This window comes from Phragmites australis, chromosome 12 (genome assembly GCF_958298935.1).
Source record: "Phragmites australis chromosome 12, lpPhrAust1.1, whole genome shotgun sequence".
In the NCBI taxonomy this organism is placed as follows: domain Eukaryota; kingdom Viridiplantae; phylum Streptophyta; class Magnoliopsida; order Poales; family Poaceae; genus Phragmites; species Phragmites australis.
Genome location: NC_084932.1, coordinates 3678335 through 3691930, shown reverse-complemented (window position 1 = coordinate 3691930; position 13596 = coordinate 3678335). Strand labels below are relative to the sequence as shown.

The 13596-nt window shown below is 43.0% G+C and overlaps 1 protein-coding gene across 1 annotated transcript; it reads left to right on the top strand.

Moving 5' to 3' along the window:
* Nucleotides 1-4951, top strand: LOC133887157 (CBS domain-containing protein CBSCBSPB3-like). The gene is made up of 14 exons (XM_062327100.1): nt 1-325; nt 420-579; nt 1104-1236; nt 1796-1966; nt 2280-2358; nt 2446-2559; nt 2657-2723; nt 2827-2932; nt 3013-3071; nt 3153-3262; nt 3342-3469; nt 3558-3640; nt 3891-3980; nt 4346-4951. Exons 1-14 carry the CDS (start codon nt 162-164, stop codon nt 4520-4522), a joined length of 1641 nt encoding a protein of 546 aa, XP_062183084.1. The 5' UTR covers nt 1-161; the 3' UTR covers nt 4523-4951.
* Nucleotides 4952-13596: the final 8645 nt, after the last annotated feature.

Here is a 13596-nt window from a genome sequence, read left to right as displayed (position 1 = left end):
ATTTATTAGTATGAAAGGGACCGAAATGCAAAAGGGACCCCGCGAGCAAGGAAGCCCAAAAGAACAAGCGATCGGCTCCCCTCCAACATTCCCGGCCGGCGCCGACGCCGCCGCCTACTGACCCGGTCGAGCTTCCACAGCCACCTGCGCCGCCGCCGGTCATGAGCGTCACCGCTGCTGTGGCTCCGAACCGCCGCACGCGGAGCCGGCCGCCATCGGCCGCGTCCTCCCGCAGGTCCGATGACCCCTCCGCCGCCGCCGCCGCCGCCGCCGCCAACGGAAACGGCGGGGTCTCCTCCAAGCCCGCCTCCCCCAACCACGCCGCGTAAGCTACTGCAGCTCTCCCAAAGCTTTCTTCTTTCTCCTCTCTCCGGTCTCCGCCTCAGCTGTCGCTAAGATATTGGGTTCTCTTGCGTCAGAGGGGAGAGGACGGTCCAGAAGCTGCGGCTGTCGAAGGCGCTGACGATCCCGGAGGGGACAGCGGTCTCGGAGGCGTGCCGGAGGATGGTGGCGAGGCGGGTCGACGCCGTGCTGCTCACTGACGCCAACGGCCTGCTCTCCGGCATCGTCACCGACAAGGTAGGGTGTTCCTTCAGTTTTGAATTTCTGGTGCTTGAGGGGTTATGATTGGCTGGTAAGCGGGTTGGAGCTTAAAAGGTTGGAACTTTTTAGGTAAAAATGGCACAGTATAGTAGTAGCTGCTTTTGAATTGTACTCCACTTGGTTCCGTAAAGCTTGCTTGTGTCTCAATCAAGTGCCTGGAGAGAATGCATTTCTTTAGGTTGGACGCTATGTGCCATTGTAACTTTAAGCTTATGAGGCTACTCATTTTTGTTCCATTTATCATGTATAAATTATGATGCTTGAAATTTGACACTGATGCCAGTATGCTTGTTCTTATTGTTTTGGAGATGAAGCTTTGAATAGTTGTGATAAATGTCGTAATCTCGTGTATACTTCGAATATCATTGCCTTTTTTGGCTTTCTATGTGTTCATCTGTGTTTCTTTTGGACAAATCCGACCCTTTTTCAGCAGTATCTGTAACTGCTGCTAGAGGGATACACGTTCTCTTTTCATTCTTTTCTTGTGAATTGGGATATAGGACATAGCTACGAGGGTGATCGCTGAGGGGCTGCGGGTTGAGCAAACAATCATCTCCAAGATCATGACAAGGAACCCTGTATATGTCATGGCTGACACACTTGCTATCGAGGCATTGCAGAAAATGGTCCAAGGTATATGTCCCCTTGCTTTTTGAGTCACAGTAATGGCTGCCGGTGATATGTCTGTTTGGATTGATACTTAAAAGAAATTAAGAATAAGTATGGACAATAAAGAACCCAAACGATCTTATCTGTATATAACAACTACCAGGAATATTGCTTCACAAGTGAAAACAGAAATAATTTACATGTTCCCATGTTTTATTGTGCATGTGTACGCCCCCGCACGCTCGTGCGCGCGCGTGTGTGTGTGGGGGTGGGGGTAGTATTTTCTTGGAGAGTAGATATTGGTGCCTACTTATTGGAACAACTTGCGACTCGCTTTAACATATCTTTCGATAGTTTAGTTACCATATTAGTCTGAAAAGGGTGGATAATGATAGAACTTTCTTTGCTCTTGTTTTTTTTTCTGATGGAAAGGAAAATCAGTGTTTTCAGTATGGCTCAATATCTAAATTTCTTTGGTGTGGTGACGGCATCCTGACTTTTAAATGATGCATATTCTTAATATAAACTACGTTGAGAGATGTTGCTTCCTCTTATTGAAGTTAATGGCCTTTTCTTGTTTTAGGCAAATTTAGACACCTTCCAGTTGTGGAAAATGGAGAGGTTATTGCTATGCTGGACATTGCAAAATGCCTCTATGATGCAATTTCAAGACTGGAAAAGGCAGCAGAACAAGGAGTTGCACTAGCAGCTGCTGTGGAAGGGGTTGAGCGACAAGTAGGAGGAAACTTCTCAGGTATATGTATTGTCGTCTCAGTTATCACTTTATTTCGATTTTCTTGTTTCATAACTGCACAAGTAAGAATTAACAGAACATGAGAACGTTTATACTATATAGCTATGTTCACTACATTTCATCAATAGTTAATAGTATCTGGTTTATCCAAAGGAAAATGTTTGTCTCTTTGTAGCAACCTGAAACCAAGACTTTTGTCATGAAGATGTTTCATTGTATATTTATGTTTTCTTCTAATTTGTTGTTCTAAACTAGCTTTTTTGTGGACTTGTCTAGCAGTTCAAGTTGACAAATTAACTGTTTTTGGATGCAGCTCCTCACACTCTTATAGAGACTCTAAGAGAACGGATGTTTAAACCTTCTTTGTCAACCATTATCACAGAGAATACAAAGTACATGATCACTTTTCTGTTAATTTTTGTTAATTTTTAGCACAACTGATCTGGATAAGGGGGACTTACATCAAAGTTTACTTGCAGAGTAGCAACTGTTACACCTTCAGATCCTGTTTATGTAGCAACCCAAAAAATGCGTGAATTACGAGTCAACTCAGTGATTATAACTGCTGGAAATTCACTGCAAGGGATCTTTACGTAAGCATTCCAATTCTTGTATGGAACTTTAGTTCGATGTTACCATTTTTTTAGTTTACTTTTAAGTTTTTAATTGATATATGATTGTAAATCTCAGCTCAAAAGATGTGCTTATGCGTGTTGTCGCACAAAATCTTTCTCCTGAGTTAACTCCAGTTGAAAAGGTTTGTTCTCCAGATTTCTGATTCTTTATTTCGTAGGAGCTGAGGTTTATTGTATTTCACTCTAGAGTCTAGACTCACAGCGTCAGTTTTCATTTTGCTCAAGGTAATGACTGCACACCCCGATTGTGCTACATTAGACACGACAATCCTTGACGCACTACATATTATGCATGATGGCAAATTCTTGCATATTCCTGTTCTTGATGGAGGTAAACCTGATTCTTCTCAGCCTAAGGTTGCCTGCTTTGGTACTTATATTGAGTATAGTTATTCAATTTTCCATGAACAGATGGGCGAGTAGCTGCTTGCTTGGATGTTCTGCAACTTACCCATGCGACCATTTCAATGGTCTTGCCCTCTCCCCTCCTTCCCTCTCTCTGTGAATTTTCGTAGTAATATTGGCCCATCTAACATTTTTGGTGTCTGAAGGTTGAAGGAGGTCCTGGAACTGCAAGTGATGTGGCGAGCACAATAATGCAAAAGTTCTGGGACTCCGCTCTTGCTCTGGAACCTCCAGAAGAGGAATTTGATAGTCACAGGTTTAGTTGATGTTTCCTTCATGATTTTTTTTTAATTTTCCCCTCAAATACCGCTTATCAGAATTATTGCATTGTGCAGTGAATTATCTTTAGTGATGCCATCAGAGGTTGGGGGTGGCAGTAGTAGTATTTATCCTCCTGCTGTTGGTAATTCTTGTGCCTTCAAGCTCCAGGACCAGAAGGGACGTATGCATAGATTTACATGTGGTAGGTACTGACTGACTTGGAAGTTGGTTGGGAGGTAGTTGTGGCTGCACTGCTTCAATTAACAGTCTGTTTTGTTCCATTTCCACAGGATCAGAAAGTTTAGATGAGTTGATGTCTTCTGTAATGCAAAGGTTAGGCATTGGTGGTGAAAAGGGCACAGTTCAGCTTTTGGTAAGCATGACTACTTTGACATCTCTTTGTTTTCGACTTTAGTAGGCATATTGAAGGGAAGAATTAGGTGATATGTATCTTATCTTCAAATTCGAGATATTTAAGATTCAGTACTCTATCATTTATGGAGCATTTCTGTATTTTATCGAGTATCCTGCATTCCTGTTGTTGTCAAGCACTGTTGAATTGAACCTGTGAGGCTATATATGCACAACACTTTTACCAACTAGATACTGTTGTTACTGTTCAGTACGAAGATGATGAAGGTGACAGGGTGCTGCTCATGACGGATTCTGATCTTTCTGGTGCTGTGCTTTATGCCAAAACATCTGGATTGAAGGTCTTCCTTTTCTCTCGATGCTTTTTGGTCTGCTTTAAATACCGTTTTGGATGTGCTATGATCAGTACTGTATGTTGGTTCTACATTTTTGCAAATTGATCTTGCTGTGCTGGGCCTGGAAAAAGCTAGGTCTGAAATGCCAGGCCGGAGCCTGAAAATATTAACCATTTATTTTCAGAATAGAGTAGTAATATTTTATTCATTTTCCGCATAGAATGTTTAAATGCCATGTATGTATAAACAGATTAACTATTATTTAACCTGGTCTGAGTATAGAAATGTCGAGCCAGGTTGCCATGAAACAGTCTAGTTGGCATTTACTTACCCCCATTGCCTCACTGCTGGAGTAATATTTGCAATTTCAGGCCTTGAGGTTGCATATCGATGACTCAGGTTCCAGCAATGAAGTGACAAAACCATTGCCAGAGCTGGCATCGTCCCACGGAAGTCAATTGACGCATGTTCATTATGGACTGATGGCTTGTGCGATTGCTCTAACAGGCGTTGCTTTGATGGTTTACTTGAAACACTCGAAAGCGTGAATTTCCAGCGGAATACACAATTTTGCAATGCTTATATATACAACTAATATGCACGGAAGGATCACACATCTTGGCTCATCAGAAGGCTAAGAATGAAGAAATAAAGGGCCGTCGACGATACACTGAGTACATTGGTGGCCCAAAAGCAATCAGCTGACTGTCAAGTTCTCCGATGAACTGAAGTCAGTTCTTATGGTGGGAAGGAAGCCTAGCTGTAACTATGCAAATTTTCCTGTTTATTTTTCACAGGAATTCGCAGTTTCACGAATTCTGTGTAACATGTTCCTTTTACGGCTATTTCTTGGTCACCACAACTTTGGTAGTGATGTCGCAGGTTATCTCCTGATCTGAGATGCCGCATAGCCATGTATATGCATTTTATAGCCATGTATATGCATATGTGAATAAGAAACTAAGAATAAATCTCTATGTGGTGTGTAGCGAAAATAGCATATTAGCTTATGATTGTAGTTTTAGTGATTAATGATAATATAATTATTAAGACTAATATGTTTATCAATAATATATGTTATTAGGTTTTATGATTGTAATACATGAAGAAGCTACCGCAACGGGGATAAGGTTTGGTTGAATTAGAGAAATTTTAGGAAATTTGTTCTCACCGGATAGTTTGGTGTATTGAAGGCTATACTCGTCGGAGTATCTTCAATGGAGGAGAAAGACATCATTGGATGGTTCGCTGCTAAGCATTGAGCAACACCAGAGTGTTTTGCTTTTGAGTAGAAGAAGAGCTAACACCCTGGAGTTTCGACAGCGTTTTGCTTTTGAGTTGAACACATCGGAGAATATACATTGAACTATATATTGCAGAGGCGTTTTGAGAGTTGAAGAGTGAAGATCAAGGCATTGGATGGTCTGATGATCAATATTGTGTGCACCAAAGGCTCAAACCTGAGTATTTAACAGAGTGTGTGAAAAATTCTGAGAAGATAAAGCTATACACATCGGAAGGTCCGGTGCCCTGACAGTTGAACAGTGAAGAAGTTAGCTCGGTTTGACTTAAGTATACACACTGGATAGTTCAGTGATAGAAATAAAATATACATCGAACAGTCCGGTGTTCAAAAGAAGTGTGAGTGGAGTTCCAACGGCTAGTATTCACTGATGTACACACCGGGTGATTCGGTGCTTGTACTATTATTGTCACCGGATCATCCGGTGTTCACAGTAAAATTAAGCCGTTGGAGTAACGGCTAGTTGGCGAGTTTAAGGCTATAAATACTTATCCACTCGGCCATTTGAAGGTGCTAGAGCCTAGAGAATCTTATATACACTTCAGAAGACATTCAAACCGCCAAAGTACTTAAAGTGATTAGTGCTATTAGACAACTTAGTACACCATTAGAGAGTGATTAGTGCTATTAGACCTAGAGAGAAGTATTGCTAGGTGATGCAACCTAGAGAGAGGATCAAGGAATAATCCAACCATGTACCGAGAGGTACGTCGGTGTCTTGGAGTTTTTGTGACTCGTTGGTAACTTGTTGACCCTCTAACTTGGTGTGGAGCGACGGCAAGAAAATTGTGTAGGGATGCTGAGGTTCTTATCTTTATGACTAGAGCTCCGAAGTGAAAACGGCGTACAAGTGACTAGAAAAAAAAAGATTAGCAGTAAGACCTCGCCTTGGTGGTTTGGTGGCTCATCGTGTTTGAGACCTTGTCTTGATGACTTAGTAGCTCAAGAGCTGTGACCGAAAGAGACTTGGTGATCGGGAGTATATCTTTTGTGGAGTAGAGCTCTAACGTGAACTAATGATGGCTTGTGTGCCACCGATACCACGGGATAAAATTTTCTTATGCCGAGTTTATCACTCTACTTTATTTACGTTTCCACATTTACATTCTTGTAATTTACCCTACTGTAGTAGGTTGCAATCCTCTTGAGCAGTAGAGTAGAAATATTAGATAAATATAGAGCATATTTAGATAGAAATTAAAAAAGTTTATCTTGTAAAGTTTTTGAAGCCATTAGTGTCTAAGTGTCCTAATTCACCCCCTCTTAGGACGTCACCGTTCCTTACAGTGGTGGTCATATCCCAAGCCTGAGAAAAAGTTTTGTTTGGGTGGGTGATGTATGGTTTGGTTTGTAAATCAGGTGGTTCGATAAACTTTGATTCTTATTTGTCCTGCAGTTTTGTTCATGTTAGCTTGCTGCTGTAAAATTTAAGCTCAACCATTTAGTTCATTCTCTAGAAATTTTAGATGAACATACGTACACCTCTTGCGTCTATTCTAATTTATGAGACCTATTTGGCAACCAATGAGCACTTAAATTTCTTATGGATATAATGGCATGTTGACCACTTTACCCTTTTTTTTTCTCCATCGAGGTCCTGTTTGGAAAAATGGGTATTTGGATCAATCTTTTGAGAAAGCAACATTCTATTTCTTTCTCCATATCTATTTGATAGCAAGTTCACTGATCCTCTTCCGAGAAGGCTTCGTCACATTAAGGTAGCGATTCAGGACCTTTGAACTTGATGTACAGAAGATTGTCATGCAAGAATTTTGATGTTACCATGCTGAATGTTTGAATCACAACTGGTGGTGCTAAATGTCTTGATCCATGTCCATTCTTTCCTTGGAACATAGAAATTCAAAGAACTTGGTCTTTGAATCTTTTGCTTGTGCCAATCTTGAGCCACTCTGCATTGCCAATGTTACTTGCAACGAAGAGTGAAAGTGCCAAATAAACTGAAAGTGGAAGAAAAAAAAGACCGAAATTGCCAATGAAACAAACAAGATCTAAAGGCTAAAGATCACATGCACTGTTTGCTGTGAAGTACTGAAGTGGTGACGCTGATGCGGCCCCCACCTGTCACTGTCAGAGACAGAAACAGGGTGATGCATAGCAAGAAGTATACTCCTTGTGTCTTAATCACCGTGACCTCTGACGCTTTTCACCATGACTTGTGAAGAAAATAAGGCAGTGTATGCCCTAGACTGTGGTAGACAAGATGGATCGCATGGTCTCAACTCTAGAAACTATGCTCCCTTTTCATCCACCATGTTGGTACATTCTGCCAACATTTTTAGGCGAAAATTAAAAGCCCATGAAAGTGCGTTTTGTACACACTATATAGCGTTCACGGAAAAGATGAGGAAATTTGAGGGAATCATGGAAGGATGTGAGTTTGGGTGTCACGGTACAAGGAACAACTACCTCTACGACCTCGAAGGCTTAGGCACGGAATGGAGTGCAGGCTCGACGGGAGATGGGCCGGGTTTGGAATGTGTTATACTCGGACGCCGAATGGGACAAGTGAGGGCGAGTGGTTGGTGCTATTAGGACATGGGAGCGCGTGAGGGAGAGGGTGAGAAAAGAGATCAGACTTCTTCTTCCTCTGTAAACCCCAAAACCTCTGGCGATGGAACCTTCCGCCACCACCGGATTCTAGTGCTATCTACCCCAAAATCATCCGATCTACTTCTGTTCTTCTTGGACCGTAACATTGGTATCAGAGTAGCTTCGATCCTTGTGGATCCTCCAGAGTATCTGATTCGCCCACAGTACCAGACGTGTGAACAAAGGAAGATAATGGAGATGAAACAACAAATGGCGGAGATCGTCAAGGCATTGATGGAGCTGAAGGAATCCAACATGGTGATCCTGAAGACCGTGGAGGAGATGAGTCCCATGGTGAAGGCGCTATCAGGTTGGAAACCCAAAATGGAGGTGGCGGTGAGCGACTTACAGACCAAGGTGAAGGACATGCAAGCTCAAGTTCTGCATGTCAGTGTTGGAGCGAAGGGGGTGAGCATGGTGATGGTCGACCTCCGCTGCTTCCTTTGCCTCCTCACATGAAGCAATTGGACTATCTCCAATCCTCAGGCGAGATCTGCGATCACAGGCAAGGCAGCCATGGTGTGGACACATCGACCCAGGGCGTGAAATTGGGGATTTTTTTCCCAATTTCCCCTCCTGTCAAAAGTATGAGCAACTTCCTAGATCTATCGCACTCTCCTTTCCCTATGAATTCGATTCCGCGATCAATGGTGGGGAGGGGTATCACACAGTATCACCGCCACACCTTGGTTTCCCACCGTCAATGGGGAGGGACCGAAATCATGGAAAATTAAGTATGAGGCTTACTTTCGCATTTTTTGAGTGCATCACAATCTGTGGGTTATCATCGCCACTATGAACTTCACTGGAAGCACTGCACTCTGGTTTCAATCCACTAAGTTCACCACCACCTCCTTGGATTGGGAAGAATTCACCGCGGCTGTCACTAACAAATTGGTCGTGATGAATTCCAGTAATCCTTACGCCAATTCACCCACCTTAGATAAACCTCTAATGTATCTGAGTACACAGAACGATTCACCATCCTCATGCATATATAGTCTCATGGCACATCATGCATCTTGGGACGCCATGTTCTTCATAACTTAATTTCTGGAAGGACTTCATTATGATATACGCACTGCTATAATTTTGCACCGACCCCAAAACCTCGATACTGCTATATCTCTAGCTTGTTTGCATGAAGAGGTATTGGAGGCCATGCGAAGGCGCGATCGTTGTCTAGACATGATGGCCAACGCTCGTGGTTTGGCCCGTTATGCCTTGTCATTGCCATATCCACCTGATGGCAAGGCGCAGAGAACCTCACCAGACCGACCAGAAGACAAGTGGGGCCTAGAAGCGGCTCGGGTGGAAGGCGGCGAAGATTGCTTGGCAACCCAGTGTGCTGATTGCATAGAGCAGGGTTTATGTTACCGTTGCCATGAGAAGTGGGCGCCCAATCACAAGTGTGCATCCATCGTGCAGCTCCATGTGGTGGAGGAACTCCTGGACTATTTGCAGTTCGACAACCAACTGGTGCCTAGGTCCCCGGTGGCTGCTGGAGATGACAAGAATGAATTGGACATACTAATGACTATCTCCCAGGAAGAAGTGAAGGGAACTGAGTCACATAAGACCATCCGTTTGCAAGGTCAGATTCAGAAAACCATCGTTTTAATGCTTGTTGATTCTGGCGGTTCCCACTGCTTTGTCAGTGAAGCACTAGCTGCTCAATTGGCTGGGGTGGTCGCCATTGTTGTTCTAGTAAAGGTTTTGGTAGCTGATGATGGTATTTTGCGATGTGACAATGAGATTAGTGACTGTCGTTGGTGGATCCAGGGTCACTCCTTTTCCTACACTATGAAGGTTTTGCCCTTAGGATGCTATGATGTGATTATGGGGATTGATTGGATAGAGACCTTATGTCACACCCCAAAATCTTAATCTAGTCATCGAGTATGCATAATCATCATGACATCCAGTTTTGCGTGGATGTTTTAAATTGAGTATTTAAACATGTTTAAAAAATTCTACGTTCAGGATTGTTGCGCATTTTTGTCACGACCCAAAAATCTTAATTCTGTCACGGAGCAAGCATCTAAGCATACTTCTCACATTAATTTGGATCATATGTGTCATATGTAATAAATTACGCGTTATGTATATTATGCATGAGTTTGAGTCGATGTCGGGTTTATGATAGGTAGAATCTATGTTGATGCACTAATTCTCCTATTTTGAATAATTGTTGATATGTATCCTTGTAGTTTGGGTTTAATATGGTATTATCTAACTTAAAATGTCATTCATGATGCTTAGCAAGTGCTTAGGTCCTCGGTAGGAGTTGAGCGGTGAAATGTTTCATCGTTCGTGAGTATAGGCTTTAATTACTTGCATGATGATTATAATGATGAGTTGATGGTGTTGGTTGGATGAGTGGTGAGGATGTGACGAGATGTGGACAGTGTTACGGGTGTTTGTCCTGCCCGGATATGAAGTTCCCCTAGGTAGGTCGGGAGAGGGACCTGGACACCGTAGATCGCTTGCATCGTTTAAGCATCGATCATTGTTGTAATTAGCTTTAGCACTTTCCGTGTTTACTACATGTCGCATATGTGAATGATTAGCCGATTACCTTTGTAGTTGTGGTTTTTTGGTGTGCGGGCCGATGGTGTCAGGTATGAGGTCGGTTGGGGTATCATTTTGCTTTGGGAGTAGTTCTGGATGACCTCCGCACCTATCGACGCATGATCAAACAGTCGGGGTTTATTGGAAAAGGTTCACATGAGTACCCCTTTTATGGACCTATGTGGTCATCTAAGCCGTATAGTCCTCGGGTCATGTAGGTAAAAGAGTACCCCTTGCAGGGTGTAAAAACATTTCAAAATAGCGCGCTCTCGGTCATGAGCATGCTTATGTCCATTTCAGCAGTCGTAGAGTTACGAATGTGGATTGAGGTGGTTGATGAGTTGAGATGGTGCTTTACAGATATTATTTCTATGGTTTCTTTTACATTATATTCAGTTGATGTTTATGGGCTAGTGTGTTACTTTGGTCAAGTATAGATGCTCACACATGTGTATGTCAAATTTGCTTTCGTATATGAAATTTACTTAACCATGTGGCTGAATCATTGCTAACATCCAAATGCATAATCCTTGGAGTTGGGCTATTCATAAGTGCCTATTATGGATGAAGTCTTGCGAGTACCTTCGTACTCACGCTGCTTATTTTCTTTTCAGGTGGTTGTTAGGTGCTGGCTACTCTAGCCCCCGATCAGTTGCCTTGTGGGCAGATGGCGCCACCGATTTTGTTTCTTAGGTTGTTGTTTTGTTTTCCACTACAATGTTTGTAAGTTAACGCTAGTTGAAACCTTGTCACTTGTTTTATGTCTCAACTTGAAAGCTTGAAATCCTGTAAATCCTTTATTGTTGTGATATTCATGTTGTTGAAGATATGTATGGGTAATAGCTTTTTCTTGGAGTCACCAACGTACATATAGCAGGACTACCAGAATTGAATTCGGTTTAATCATCAGTGGTTTGATCTTTGTGATTAGATGTGGGTTAGCACGTGGCATGTCGAAAGATATGCGTGGGCTAGCTCTCATCTTGCCAAATGATCGCCTTGGAGATTAATTCGAATTTAATTTGGACGGGTCCTGACAATTTCCCACCATATTTATAATTATTTTTATGAGTGAAAATGGTTTAGAGCTAGTTAGAAAGACCCCAAAGACTTTGGAAAAGAAGAAGAAAAGGAAAAAGGAACAAACGGGAAAAAGAACCAAGCCTCCAGCACAAGGACCATGGCCACGGTCTAACCGCCAGAGCGCGGAGGCTTTTAACTTAAAGTGCACCGACCGGACGTCGTTTGTCTCTCTCGTTTCTTTTCACTTCACTCGCTCTTCCTCGCCCAAACCAAGAGAGAGGGAGGGAGAGACCACTTTGATGTTCCCAACGGCTAGAGATCAATGGAGAGGACTTCCCTGAGCTCCTCCCCTTTATCTCCATCGCCGGAGACGTTTTCACGCAGGATTCCCCACCTTAAGGCCATCAACCACCCCTGAGTCTGATCTGTGAATCGGAGCTTCCTCGAAGTTGTCTTATCCAATGGAAAGCTTCCCCACACCGAGGTGAGCCTTCCCCTATCCTTTTCGCGTCGTTCCCAAGCTCTAATCAGTCTCCATTTCGTTTAGACCGAGCTTAACCCTAGCTATAGATCTCATCCATGAGGTTTTTTGAGTTTTGCCTGGTGCATGTCGTCCAAAGCACCCTAGAAACACTTCCCTGGTCTCGTAGAGTGTTTTTGTACCCTTCATGGTTGAAGGCATCGCTAGAGCCTTTGCTAGCGACATCGCTAAGATGGCGCCGGCAGGACCCAGCGGTCTGACCATCGTTACGGCCGGTCTGACCGCCAGTTGAGATTAGGCCGATTTAAGCTTTCAGTTAATACTCTAGAGTCAGGAGTCAGACCACCACTTGGTCAGTCTGACCGCCAGTGACGGTCTGACCTCCATGGTCCGGTCTAACTACCAGGTTTACTCAGTACCAAATTTCTCTATGTTTGACCCTCACGGTCTGATCGCCAGCTGCACAGGACTTCGTGAACTTAGGTTGTATTATGCGAGGTTCAAACCTTTAATAACCCGAATTGCTTAGAGTTCTTTGCATATGTTTTTGAAACATGGCATCTTCCATGTCGTTCATGATCATGCATCATAAGCATACTTTTCCATCGTTAGTTGGTTTATTCAATCCATTCTTGAATTGTCCAGAGAGTGACGCACCGACGGTTCACGTGGACGAGGCCGACACCGAACCGGTTTTTGTGAGCGAAGCGCCCGAGCAACAAGCGAAGCATCTAAGCATATTTCACCTCATTGGATCATGTGAAGTCTAATTTTGATAATTTATCACTTTATGTATATTGTGCATGTTAGCAAATCAATGTCGGGTCTTATGGTTAAAACCTATATTGATGCATTATCTCCTACCTTGAATTATTGATGGTTTCTATCCTTGTAACCTAGGTTAACAATGTTGTTATCTAACTTAAAAGTTATTCAAGATGCTTAGCAATGCATAGGTCCTCGTTAGAAGTCAAGTGGTGATCCAACCATCGTTCGCGAGCTTAGGGCTTATTAATATTCACAAAGATAATGATGATGTTGGGATGTATGAGATCATGAGGATGAGGCAAGATTTGGGCAGGCGATAGAGATGGCTCGAGAAGGGAGTCTCACATGCTATAGGTCTGCTTGAGTCGATTAATCACCTACCGTTGTTTGCCGATGGCTTAAGCATTTTTCATACTTCCACATATTCAATAAATGTATAAATGAGCCAATTATCATACGCCATACTAATGCTTACCGTGCGTCCCTATGGCGCGTAAGCGAAAAAGAATAAGGAGAATCAAGGTGACGGGGAGCCGGAGGTGCCCGGGACACGTTCACGGTAACCCCGATGCCATAGGGGCATGTTCAAGTGGACAGTTCTGGGTATGAGAAAGATTGTCTCGGGGGCCAAGAGGATGAACCCAAGTCGTGTGGGTAAAGATGTGCCTCCCTGCATGGTGTAAAATTAATTTAAATTGCCACGCTCTCGGTTATGAGCATGCTTCTATCCATCCGCATCAATCGTAGAGTTTTCGATGTTGTTATGGTAGGTTGGAAAGTGGTTAGTGATTGTTGATGATGAGTTGAGTTGGTTCAAGTTACAGATATGTTTATATTGATGATCACATGATAGAAGGGTGCAATCG